This window comes from Hydractinia symbiolongicarpus, chromosome 4, assembly GCF_029227915.1.
Source record: "Hydractinia symbiolongicarpus strain clone_291-10 chromosome 4, HSymV2.1, whole genome shotgun sequence".
In the NCBI taxonomy this organism is placed as follows: domain Eukaryota; kingdom Metazoa; phylum Cnidaria; class Hydrozoa; order Anthoathecata; family Hydractiniidae; genus Hydractinia; species Hydractinia symbiolongicarpus.
Window position 1 is genome coordinate 22,880,244 of NC_079878.1, and position 14,427 is coordinate 22,894,670.

Sequence of the window (14,427 nt, forward strand, 5' to 3'; positions counted from 1 at the left end):
GTACATGTATAACATCTCCTTCTGTGCTATTGGGGCTCATTAAAACTGTCAACGGCTCTTGGACTATATGTGACTTATACGGCAGCCAATCAAATTCTCTGTAACATAACTTTAAAGTTATGTTTACAAATTTTTAAACACTATAGAAAAAATAGTATGATAGTAGTAATAGTAAAATAGCTTGCTCGTGTAACTGAAAATTGTTCTGAAATTGTTGAAATAACTAAAATTGAAATAAAAATATTATTTAGTATATACCTCCAGCCTACGTCATTCTCAGATCGTATACAAGAATGCTTACTAGTACATTATATCTGTAGCGGACTACTGAAACTAAAGAAATGAGATCACACGCAATCATGGCAGGATATATTTTATGTTCTGTATATTTTTAGCAGGTACAGATAAAAAAAGACATGAGGAAAAAGTCGTCTTTTATAACAAGGACCAACAAATCATGACACCTCCCTTCCCCTTCCCCTCCCCCGCCCCCTTCCCCCCCCCCCCCCCACGCCAGTTTCAAAGATTCTTTGAAATTTAAATAGTGTTGTAGCGAGTCTTGGGAGGTCGTAAATTTCTAAAGCATTTTGCCAGTGAACCTCAACCATAGTGGGACCCTTAGTCACCATACACCATACTCCACTTTTAAAAACCAATGCGTCAAAATTGGATAGATAATAAATAAAAACATATGCTAAGAAAACCAAAAAACACGTAACAACAAAACTATTTAAATTTTTATTTTACGACATAACTTCTTAATTTACTTTTGCTTTCCCTTGTACAGAATGAAAGTTGTTTACGCAAGATAAATAAAAAACGTTATTATCAACATCGAGATCATTTCATAGACAAAAGTTGCAGTTTTTATGAGTCGTGGTGGTAAAAATATTTTTTACTTGCTCTGACAAAAAAAAAGCACTGCGAGTTTTTTCAATATCTGCAAAGTTTTTATTACTGTTTCAACAACAACAATGATGGTAAAAAAACTTTTGTTAGATATGTAGGTAGTAGAGGGTTGTGATTTTTTTTCATTTTTTTTTATATTTTATAAAATCTAATGATACTTTGGATATCTAAAGTGTCATGCGGTTGCTGTTGATATAGGCTTCTTTAAATATTAGGTTTGTTAAATACTATTATATCAACAGCAATTGCATGACATCATAATTTATGCAACTTTTAGGTTTATCTCAAAAGGTTTTGGGAACGAGAAAGGAGTAGCGAGGCTTACTCGCCTCAACTTGTTGTTCTGCAATATGAATTCAGACGATGTTCAGAAAATATGTGCTGACGTGTTGTTCTTTTTTCAGTTTTTTGACAAATATTGAAGTTTCTCACAGCACGTAACCTTTGACAGATATCCTTTCTATATATTTTTTTATTTTGACAAAAATGACCTTTTTAGACAGCCACAATAATAGCTTTACATTTTGATATTGAAAACATAACGAAACTTCTCAACCTTGACCCAGTGCATCTTTTCTGACATATAGAAATGAGACAACAGGCCCTGGAAACGAGGATGGAAACTTCTATGACCTCTGATGGCTTAGAGACATCAATTAAAACTCATTGGAGTGACGACAACTCATAAATTTTGTGTTTTACACTGTTTGTCAAACGGATGATCAGCATATTCGCTGCTGTACTTTTTTTCTTTCTAATAAAAGGAGGAGCTAGATTCTGCAACGATTAAAAATTATTGTTGTGAATATCGACTTTAAGCGCCTAATGATTGTTTTTTACAAGAAAAACATAGTTACTTCTTTATACTTTCCACATAGGCATCTTTATCTCCCTTTCAGGTTGTGTTTTTATCCGACCCATTTCGCCTCCTAACGACTTCTCCTTCGAAAAATCAAAGACAGGCTTTGAGGACAAGGATTTAAAACTTCCGTATAATCCTTGTTTGATTCTAACTTACTCCGTACAGGTCCATGTATCGCGAATAGTATCAGTGTCTTGTTTGCCATTTTATCTCTAACTAAAATCAAGCATTTAACTTGTATCCCGAGTAGGGAAGATCTAACTCCATCAAACTAGCGAGTTTGATAAAAATTTTGTTGCATTTGAGTTGAACCATCAAACACAAAGAAAAAAATTGAGTTTGATGAAGTTTGATGAAGTTTGATTGCGATCAAACTTTTCATCAAACAGCCATTAAATCCGAAATTTTGGTTAATATTAACTTAAAATCAACAATATCCATTCGGAACATTTCTCGGAATTCCCCAAATCGATCTTCGATTTTTAGTTCCTTTACAATGTTATTAAAGTATCCCTTTTCATCTCTTCGTTTTATCCGGCTGTGTGTTTTTCCTCGATGTGGCTTTTCATCACCAGAATCCACAAGCTCACTCAATACCAGAAGTTTCGCCATATCGGCCGCCATTTTGAAATTTTGTAAATGTATAGGCCTTCAATCATTTCGAATGTTTTGATAAAACGTGTTTGACGAGTTGACGCAAATGGGAAATTCGATTTCATCAAACATTCGCAGTTTTATAAATTTTCTTCAATCAGTTTAACGAGCTGTTTGATGAACAGTTTGACGCATTTGCGCCTGTCTTTAGAATAAGCGAATGTAATATTTCGCATCTTTTATTCTCCTCCTTTGTGACAAAAACCTTTTAAGTCACATGATCTAAAGGCTTCTTTAACCTGTTTGAAATTCTATTTAACCTGTCGCCATTTTTCGTTAGGCATTCTGGATGCCTGTAAATTCTGTAAAATTTCCGAGCGCTCACACTCGTACCAAAAAGGCAGAAATCCCTGCTGGACCAAGGGGTGTCAAGCGCTTATTTGACGGACTCATTAAAAAAACATGGCAACGAGGCTGTAAAGTTTATCTCTCCATACACGCATTCACCCGTAATAGCCCAATAATTTTAGAGTTACCGTCATTCCCCTAATTTAGTGCGACCGGAAAAATAATTATTTTTGGAGGGTCGCACTCGGAAATTTAATTTTCGAGTTGCGCTAAAATAGAGGGAAAAAAATAACAATAAGTTTTAATTTTCTTATCACTACAGTATACGTCCGTTAATTCAAATGCCGCTTAATTTGAATTTGCCGTTATTTCCAACAAATTGCCAAGCCCCTTGAGTTTGGTTCAATAAAATCTTATATTTTGAGCTGCTTAATTTGAGCTCCGATATTTCAAACATTATTTTAGTCCTAAGGCTACATTATGCTCGTTTATTCGAACTTTTTGTGTGTTGATAAATAAAATGTTATAAGAAAATAAAAAAAAAACGTTTCCATTTTTATTTTTATTGCATCAATGATGGCAAAATATCTTTCAATCTGTGAATTGAATTGGCATTTCCAATAATTTTTAAAAATGTTCTAGAATCAAAATACTTTAGAATCAAATCAAATGTTTTGTATTTAAAGATGTTAATTGCTGGAAAATCCAAATATTATATATTTTGACAATATATGATTTTTTCTGAACTTCCGATAATCCGAACATTCGTTAAATCGAACCAATAATTTAGTTCCAAGCGTGTTCAAATTAACGGACGTCTATTGTCTTAACGAAAACATGTCTCCTGTATTATCTGGTTCGCACTAAAAATTAAAGGAAATAAAATAAATGAATTTCAAAAAAGGCTATTCGCACTAATTAGAGGACGTATTAAATTGAAGAAATAACGTGAGGTGTTTTTTAAAGTGGTTATATCTTACATGCATATCAAATTTAAAGTCAAACTTTTGCAACGATATCTTTACTATATGCCCCAAGTTGAAAAACTGCCCCAAAATGCGACGTCGTTACAAGGACAAATTTCTACCGAGTTTTTATATAACTCGACATTGTGCGGACGAATGTGACTTGTGAGGATTGACTTGTGATCGCAAGGTGCGCACTTTTTTGGCACAAAGATTATCCCTAAGACTTATTTAAGGATATCACAAATCAACTTCTCCCGTATCTCACCTCTTCCGATTTCAGGGTGGTAAGAAAATTATGCTGGAATTCCTGGATACTTTATGTTTTGTAACTTTATGAAATTGAGTAAAACACAGAATCCAACAAGGAAACACGAAACGAAAGAAAGCTATTTATAGCTACGAAGTTAAAGCTAGCTAGAAAATGTTTTTATTACAGAAAATTTATTATTTGTTTTAGTAACTTCTATAAATTTCAGCTAACTAGCTAGCTAACGTGTTGTGTGAACAGCGGGTGGGTGTAGCTTTAGCTTGGTTAATAGAAGAGGCATAAACTTGTGTCTGAGGTTTTGGGTTCAATCCCCACATAAGGTTGTTGTCAAGTCGGGCAAAAAATGCAAAAATATTTCAATATCACACTATAGAACTACTGCATTTCCTTTTATTTATGTAGTTTTCAGTATTTAGTATCTAATCCAGAAATTTATATAGAGGCATGAGAATTTTATCAAGGTAGTTTAGAGTAATATTAAAAATAAGTTTCCATTAAATTTTTCTCCAATTATTTTGCTTTTCAAAGTGTCGGTAATTGAATTTCTGAAAGTTGATAGGAGTATTTCTGTCATATATACCATTTATGGTTTTTTTTATCGTCTCGCTATCCAAAACTGGCACACTTCATGTATGATCTTTTTATCATCCAAGTCTATAATCTTAGATACATAGATGGACATATATTTTACATGGCTAGCCTTACAAATATGGGAAGTCCCAGAGTATTTAATGCTTGCTTGCTATGTTTCTGTAACAGGCAAAGTGGATGTGTTCATTTTCCTTTGATGTTGCCTAAAAAGTTATGTCTCAAATGTTAAATATTCTAACATTACAGTGTAACGTTAATAACAACACTTTTACGTCTAATATGAAATTAATAAAGCCATTACAATGCATTTAAAACTTTGAGTCAGTTATTTTTTAGTGCGTGGGTAACTAGGGACCACCTGGGACCAATCTGGGTAAGTTTCCCAAACCTGGGTCCCCAAATCCTTCTTGGAATGAACAGTGATGGCGTCGTCAAAAAGCCTTCAAACACCAATATCTCTGCAACAGTGTGTCAAAGATACATGATCCTATACATTTTCTTGCAGGGGCTAATACAGGTCAATTTAGACATCGTTATACCATCTGTAGGGACATCCAATTTGCACTACTTCTTGTAATGAGGGATAGGGAAAAAATGTTGTAGTATAACAGTTCTAGACCTTGTAGTTTCACTTGAAAATATTAACTGTTTGATGCAAACAAATTGAGTTTCTTGTTCCTATAAAACAGGTTGAAAGACAGTTTAGGGGATTACCGATGCTTAAAGTAATTACCTGGATAAACCTCTCTCTTAATCAGAGTTTTAAGATCTATAAAATGAATTTTTGTGTTTTTGCAGGTGTTTGATGACGTCAGCAAATTTTTTGAATCCTTATATCTCCTTAGGCTTTTGTCAAAAACATACAATCATATACAGATTATAATTATAAAAAGTGAAAAAACTGCTAGGTTTTTTTTTATATTTGCAATTTTTTGTTATAGGTTTAATAAATATGGTAGATGGTGTACACACTGTAGTTTTCAAGTTGTAGAAGAAATGAAAACGTTAGTATTGACCCTTTTAGTGATCCTTTTAAATATAGAATTTGAAAAGGCATCAATAGTTAAACTACAATTTGGTGGGACAGTTGGGTTGGCAAATACTTGGGTACCCACAGGAAGTTGTTTATCATCATGGACTTCTGAATTGTTCAAAAATCAAAAGAAGGCTACTTGGCGTACATGTCTCGCTACTTCGAATCAGGATCAAAATTGTAATCTCACTACAGCAGTGTATTCAATTAACAATGCCAATATAATATTTCTAAACACAACAATATCTGTACGGTTATGTTCCACTATAAACAAAAATTTAAAATGTAAACACAAAGTAAAGGTGTTCTTAATTAGAACACTAAAAAATGGTAAAAAAGTAACTACTTTACTGGAACTAATTCCAACTGCTCCAATACCAAAATCTGTGCCGTCAGGTGATTACTTTACACACAGTGACATTATACCACTGCCAAACATGCATAATGTAAAAACAGTTGAGTTAATTTTCAACGCGGAACAAAATTGTGCAAGGCTTACAGTGGCTGATTTATATTACTACAATTGTCCTGTGGAGACAGACAATTTGCTTTCATTTATCGAAGTTCCAGCACCAAATGAAACTACTGGTCATGTTAAGCTTTCAGGAAAATGTACCGCTTATTCAGAGTCAGTTACCAACAAAGAAAAGGCTTTGACATGTTATTATAATGGAAGTTATACAGTTACTGGTAGCTGTCATTGCATAAAAGGTTACACCAAAGTAGGAGTAAAATGCAAAGGTATATTCATTTTTTTTGGTACAAAAGCAAAATAAAGAAGAATGTAAACAAGAAACGATTTATCTCAAATATATTTTAGATTGTGCTGAATACGAATTCAAAACTAAAAGTGGAAATGAGGCCTGCTTAAAATGCGGAAACAATACAAAGCTTAAACTACCTCCGAGGTTATCATGTCCTTGTTTAAATGGTTATTACAGAGAAAATGGTAAATCACAAGATTTTGCAACAGATTGCTACAGTAAGTGAACTTAGAATGTAATTTCACGCTAAACGGGTTAATTTAATTGCACATGCTTGTTGCCAGTGTGTTAGTGAGAAGCATATAAAAACATATATGGTTTATCTCATCAGACAGAAATATTAAACAAACAAATTAAGAGCATTTTTTTTCTCAATCTTCTTATGATGGCATGCTTGAATTTTTAATTCGTGTACACGTGATTACTTTTTGAATTTGTATGTTTAACGATTGGTGCACAAGTATGTTAATTTTAAAGTTCTGATAAAGACTGTTCTGTTACCAATTTTCTCAATTTTTTTTGACTCTTCTAGAACCACCTGGAAAACCACTGCATTTGACTGTGAGTGAAGTAAAAAGTAATTCTGTGTATTTGACTTGGAAAGCTCCAGTTGCAGGATCAAAGCCCCTTGATAACTATGTTGTGGACTGTAGTAATTGCCCCAAAGAACATGACCAATTCCCGTTAAGAACGAAACAGCTTTACATCAACATCACCGGTCTAGGAGCATTTGCTAATTACACATTCGTCATATGGAATGAAAATTTAGTGACCAACCTGACAGCAAAAACTATTCACTCTGAGATCAAAACTCGAACTGGTTTGGGAAGTAAGTAAATCCATATTCAGTAAGTTGAAGAAAGCCCTGAAAATTATCATATTTAAGATTTATTCTAATTATCTGAATTTTATAACATGCTTTGAAGAGCCAAATAATTTTGAGTAAGGAATGGTTTTTATACACTGATATTTTATATAATATATGGATTTTTGTGTATTGGCCATAGAATACTGACGACTTTCGTTTTGCACTGCTACCTAATATTGTTTGTTTTCTTTTTTATTCCTTGGCACTCTCATTTCTATAACTTTATGTTTCAGGAGTAACCAAAACATTACACAAAGCAAAATCTTGTGAAAGACCCTTACTTTTATTCTCTCTTGCCCATTTCGTTTACAACATTCTGGTCCTTGTAGTATTTTATAGTGGATCTGATTCTGGTACCTTAAACGTTTCAGTACATATCCTTGTATCTTGCTTTTGTACTTTGTACTTGAATGTTCTTAGTTTGTTCTGAGATAATTTCTCCCTGGACAATTGCCCCTGCTAATTTTCAATGAAAAATTGCTCTACTTATTGGTTTATTTCTAAGTAGGATGCCCCTTAATAATAATCGACCCTTGAAAACGTTCACTTAGTACAGCTCATACTCAATAATTGGATAATCCCACCATGACACCAGTTATTTTAACTTGTACGTCTTTGATATCAATTTTGACAAAAAATACCTATGCTTATTGTTAAAAAAGCAAGCTAGAGATTTTGCGGATGAGCCAGCTTTTAAAAAATGTTTACCCAAAAAATATTGTGCAACGTTTCGTGCGAAACAGCGCTTATTTTCAAGTAAACGTATCGCACATGTTCAGTATATATGCGTACTTTATATTTATTAATAATAAAACAATACCAATGTGAGGAAATAATAAACCATTATGGTTTATCCAATAAATATAAAGGAGCCGATGTGATGTTATTGTTCAATTGCAGATTATTGCACAATATAGACAAAAAATAATTGTTCTAATGGTATAACCAAACAATGTTAGCATTAAATAACATAATATATCATAAAAGTCAGAGTTTTTAATTCCTTTCAAAAGTTAGCTCTTCGGCTTATTAAAATGCAGACATTTTCATAAATCTAGAGAGTAAGTATTCAGATGTAATTATAGAGGAGCAATTATCCGGGGTCAATTATGCAGAGGCACTTATTCAGGGAAATGATCCTAATGGGGAGTTAGGAAATATCATGGAGCAAATGATGATTAAGGTGAAATTGTCCTGTTACTTCAGTTGTATGTTGTCACTTAACTGAAAAAAAATCTAATATGTGTATATGCAAAGTTTTAATGTTTTTGTATAGAACCTGGCTTGGTTCGTAATGTTAAGTTTGTTACAAATAACGATGGTTCAGTTACATTTTCATGGAATCGTCCGTTTGGACAAGGTGGGCCTAATCCAGTGTATGTTTTTCAATACGATGGAGAGCCTGAAACAACCACAATTCGTACTTTTACTATACCTACTGGAACACAAGACAAGACTTACACTGTCAAGGTGCCTGTCTAGCTAATAAAGTTATTGGTTGAAGTATAAACATTATGGTCCCTGTTTAACTTTATCAAGTTCTTGTTCCTTTTAGATTTATACACAGGTTACGTTTAATGGTAAGACAATGCGAAGCGAAGAATATTCTCAAAGTGTGCGGGTAAAAGGTGGAATATCTTTGACTCTTGCAATTGGAGCCTCAATTGGAGTGATCATATTTATAGTGATTGTTCTTATTTTGGCTTTTTGTTATTGGAGAAGAACCCACCCCTCTTATCTACAGGTTGTGCGTATGGAAGATGGCACTGGTAGGAAATGTTCCGATATTGTTTTCTGAAGTTAATTTTTGTGGATTTTTCTGTCTGATTCATAAGCACTATACAGTTATTTTTTTGAAATTAGTTAAATTTAATTTTTGTGAAATATTAGAATTTGTTACTTACTTCGTTAAAATTTATTCCTTTGAGGTATCTATATATCAATGTAGTTTACTTCCTGCAAATGTGTCAGTTTTCTGCCGTGAGTGTAAAAGTGCAAAATTTACAAATAACCTCATCTTTGTTTTATTACCAGTGAGACTGCCTGGCAGAATGTTTCCAGGTGGAAAGTTGTATGTTGATCCTACCACCTACAATGACGTTGATGATGCTGTCCAACAGTTTGCGTACGAGCTTGACCGTAAAGATGTCAAAATTGGCAAGCTGTTGGGTGGTGGTGAATTTGCAGAAGTCTACAAAGGAACTTTGTTGAGAAATGGGAAAAGCCTAAGTGTTGCCATCAAAACACTAAAAGTACACTAAAAGTTTTATTTTTATAAAACATTTTTGATTTTTTTAAACCTTGGGAATTTGTTATTTTTTTGTTCTCTTATGGAAACCTAGAAAACGACATATTTCCTTATAATAACCTGAGATTTCTGAAAAACTGGAGGGTTTTCTTTGTAAAAAAAATTGTGGTTTGCAGTTAAAAACGATTTACTATACACTAGGCTGTGAAATATATTGTCTTTTGGTGTGAAAATGCTAGTTTGCGGGAATCTCTGTATGTACACGAAAATTGACGAGATTTTGTTGCTAAAAACTTACATTTTGGTATATTTAACTCTTTTTTTTAACTTTTTTAAGGCTGGTGCATCAAAACGTGACAGAGATGATTTTCTTGGGGAGGCAGCGATCTTAGGACAGTTCTCCGACGCAAATGTGGTCAACTTAGAAGGAGTTATTTTAAAAGGTAAACATTTTTATCATTTATCAACCAGTAACAATAATTCAACATTCTTACTTTCTTTTATTCTTAGATCACCCCAATATTATCGTTCTTGAATTGATGTCAAACGGAGCCTTAGATAAATATTTGCAGGTATGTTTATTTGCTTCCCTTTAGCGCATGATAATTTTTAATAATTTCTACGAGTACAATCCTATCTTTGTATATTCTCTGGTCTGCTTTAGATAAATGACATGGAGTTCACGGTATTACAGTTGCTCGGTATGGCACGAGGAGTCGCGTCTGGAATGAAGTATCTATCCGAGCTGGGCTTTATACATAGGGTATGGTTTGATCCTTTTTGCTTAATGTAAACCACTGATACGTTCCGTCTTTCGGTGATATAAATACTAGTAGGGATTGCATTTCAAATATGTTCAAGAATTAGCTGTAACTTAATCTAAGTTTTATCCGCACTGACAAAAATTAGCTAAACATGAGAAAAATATTCAGAAAGATAAGGAATTAATTTTAAGAAGACCTATGATTTATGATTATCACGAATGCAATATGATGTATACTTTTTCTAAAGGATCTCGCTGCAAGAAATATACTTGTTAATGAACAGAAAGTTTGCAAAGTGTCCGACTTCGGTATGAGTCGTGAAATCAAAGTTGATGAGACGTACGTCACGAGAGTAAGTCAAACACATTAAAACGTCTCTCTCTATTTTTTTTCGCCATCAAATGGAGTTATGATTGTTTCTTTTTTTCGACGTTCTTCAGGGTGGTAAAATTCCCTTTCGATGGACAGCTCCCGAGGCTATTCAATTTAGGAAGTTCACTACAGCTTCTGATGTGTGGTCCTATGGTGTGCTGCTTTGGGAGATTATGTCATATGGTGAAAGACCTTATTGGGATTGGAGAAATTATGACGTAAGTGTTCTGCAGCTTTCAATTGTTTACAAATGTAAGTAAACATGCACACTAGTTTCCCAAATCATGAAAAGATAATTGAATGAGACGTGAATCCACAACATCTCTCTTGCGGCTAATTGTACCGGTTGCGCTATAGAAAAATTCTCTTTACATACTATGCAGGTACTTGAACGATTAAACGCAGGATACAGACTTCCTCCGCCTACGGTGAGTCTAATTCTAATTCGTATCAATCGGATAGAAAGTAAGATTACTGCAGTATGTTCATGAAGCTAAAACCATAGCATTACTACTTCTGAGTTAGAGAAATATTTTGGAATCCATTAATGTTGAAAAAGAGTGTGACTATTTTCTACCCTCACATTGAATAATCTTTATTTTTATATACAACCATATTTCGTGCAAAATATTTTCCCTCAGAGCTGTCCGAAAGTAATCCACGACTTTATGTTGCATTGTTGGAACAAGGACCGCACTAAACGACCGAAATTTGAAGCAGCGAGAGATCAAGTGGAGAAGTGGATTCGAAACCCTGACTTACTTCAAGAAATTGCATCAGTTAAAACAAAAACGTAATTTTTTTCATTTTTTGTAATATCCTGCTTCGATAACATGTATTCCTGACCCCTAGCTTTTTGTCCCCCCTCAACTGTAATTTAGTTACATTGCCCGCCGCATAATGCACATAATATTGCTCTAACCACCTTTCATGTGACACAAGTAAGTTCTCCGCCAGAGTAGATGGTCCTTGTTGGCTGACAACGCTTCACTTAAATGGCACCAGAATGAGCAGTAAAAATCTGGATTTCCAATGAAAATATTCTTAGGCGTATCATATTAAAATCAGTTGATTGAATTAACCTAATATTTTGGCTGACAACGCTTCACTTAAATTCACTTAAATTCACTTAAATAAATATTTAAACAAAAGAATAACCCGAATTTTGATTTATACGATACAAATTTCTTATTGCAAACCGGCTATTGCTTTTGTTTTTTTATTGTTGTTTTTACTTTTGTTTTTATACGACTTTCTTTCCTTTCTGTAGCTATGAAAACCTTGTCTACACAGTGTTGGAAACAATCAACGAATGGTTAGAAGCGATTGGTATGTCGCGATACACGCACAACTTCATCGATCAAGGTTTCGCAACGCCACGTCAAATCTTAGATCTAACACTAGATGACTTGGAGGCGTTGGGAATTGCTCCGATCGGTCACAGGAAAAAGGTTTACGAGGCTATACAAAACACGAAAATTCAGGTAAGAATTCCTTTTAGCTCCTTATTATTTCTGCATAAAGTTATATTCTAAAATGGCTGAGTATGTTTTTTTAGGTTGAAGTGCGCCACAACAACGTGTCTAAACGAAAAGAGGCGAGAAACGTATCGAAAAATAAACTGAATTGATTGGTAAAGCTGTTGCTTGGATACGTAATGATTTTTAAATTTGTTAACCAATCGTAATTTTTGTTTCCAAATTTTCTGACGTATTATTTTTTAATGAAATCATCGTATATGAATACTCAATGTTTTAAAATTTGCGAACTAAGTTTCTGGATTTAGAAAGACATGGCACATTTTTTTCGTAAGAACACTCCCTTTACTTCAAGGACGGGGTCATCTACGACGGAGAAAAGATAATATATTTTGAGTGCGCATGTGCAAATCAGGGTAAACCCAGAAAAACAAAGTTGTCGTTCTCCCTTCGACTCGAGAAGTACCATTTTACGGTTGCTAGTCATACGAAAATATTACTGATAAAAGCAAGTAAGAAGAGCGAGTATAATATTCTTCTCTATAAATTTTGTGTTCAACTGCTTGTTGTCAGTTTTTTCGTCAGTTTCGATTTTTTTTCCCGCAATTTTGACAGTGACTACTTTTGTTTCATGAATTTATTTTTCATGTCGCTTTCGTAATCAATATTTGGAGCAACAGGCTTTCATAAAAAGATATGGACAACGTCGTTGCAGATAGACCTTGTCCTTGTTTCGTCAACTCTCTCATAAACTTTGAATTTAAACTTTAATTTATCACAACCGCTTCACCGTTAAAAGCATTGCGTTCTTGCAAAGTTTGTTTTTATTAAAAAAAACCGTGTTTCGTGCTAAATTTTATTCAGCCTTTTGACCAAATATCCTTGAGTGTGTCAGGTATCGCATACATAATATAAATTTATTTTTAAACGCGTTGTTTGTCATGTGATTGTACATTATCATAGATTATATAAGAATGAGTTTTTTTTGTAACTTTTTTCATTTTTTTATACAAGTATATTTTTATAATTCTGTGTTCTCAATAAAGAAGGCTCGACTACTGGTTTAGTCAGATGCTTTGAGTAAACCTAGTTCAAACTCTCATTAAGATTAAAATGTTTTCAGAATTTACGCTAGTGAAAATGGCAATAGACCTCTTTCAATATGCATTTCTATTCCGCAAAATACACAGCCGGAATAGACATACTAACATGAAATCGAGGTTAGTTTAGAGCGAATTTTAATTTGCCAGCGGAGTGATGTACATATAGTTTGTTTACCTTTATTATTTCTCAAATTAACTTGTCAAATGGGCAAATTATGAACTTTTGGTAAAAAAAATAGAACATGGCACTTATTTTATACCGGTTGGGCTTATTAAAATTGCTGGTTTATATTTTAGCTAGCTCTAGTGTTTAGCTAGCTAGCTAAGGTCGATTAGTTTTGATTTTATATTTGGCTACACTAGCATTTGTTACTACTACCTAGCTAGTTGGAGCTTTAACCAATGTTGCTGAGATATATATACACTTTATTCTTTATTATTGGATCTCTTTTATTTTTTAAAACCTCTGTAAATAACATTATGACTTGGCTATCCTAAGCATGCTGAGTTCGTTGTATTAGACTGAATATTGGTCTTCATCGTGTTATGTATTCACCAAAATGTAATAAGAACATTCTTTTCACTTCTTCTAAAGTTGATTCCTGATGCTTGGCAAGTGTTGCTTCGACAATCTTTTGGATTTCTTCGTCCGCCATGTTTGTAACGCCAAGGCCAACTAACGATCGAGGAAGAACCCTTGCGAGAATCGCCTGAAATACTAACTCACTGCGCATGAGCAGTCACACCTGCAAAGCATTGCCGTACAGAATATGAAAAGAAACTTAGTTTCCAGCAATCTGCGATAGTGGAAACCTCGCATGCAATTACCCAAGGTAAAAACATGTACACTCATAAGTATCCTTGAGCATTGATTACCTAAAAATAATGGCCTGTAAGAATGTTACGGTAACAGCTACAGATAATTGTTGTTGTTTTTTAAATTCACAAAATGTTCTGTCAATAAGTAGTATTTCAATAAGTATTGCCAGTAACATTATATTTAAAAGTATTTCTAGATTGTTATTACATGTCAGGAATAACTATGGGTATTATAATTTATTTGTATATAAAAGCAAAGATCAACAACTTTTTTGTAAACATAATTTTTTAAAGGGTGCTCTTCATAGACAAATCTGATAGAATTAACATAAAAACTTTTCTGTATTATACTTGTTGAGTTTCCGAATTTAAGCTACTGTTAGAGGACAATAGATTTTTTATACAGAAAACTATGTATTTTAATGAAATAATGATCAA

General features: G+C 33.5%; 1 protein-coding gene across 1 annotated transcript; it reads left to right on the forward strand.

The window, feature by feature from the left end:
* The first annotated feature begins 5,462 nt into the window (after window positions 1-5,462).
* Window positions 5,463-14,335, forward strand: LOC130641896 (ephrin type-B receptor 1-B-like). Its single transcript, XM_057448909.1, has 15 exons — window positions 5,463-6,314; window positions 6,394-6,555; window positions 6,870-7,166; window positions 8,482-8,675; window positions 8,761-8,974; window positions 9,240-9,457; window positions 9,791-9,896; window positions 9,964-10,025; window positions 10,118-10,216; window positions 10,465-10,569; window positions 10,658-10,807; window positions 10,973-11,017; window positions 11,231-11,382; window positions 11,860-12,073; window positions 12,148-14,335. Exons 1-15 carry the CDS (start codon window positions 5,537-5,539, stop codon window positions 12,217-12,219), a joined length of 2,868 nt encoding a protein of 955 aa, XP_057304892.1. The 5' UTR covers window positions 5,463-5,536; the 3' UTR covers window positions 12,220-14,335.
* Window positions 14,336-14,427: the final 92 nt, after the last annotated feature.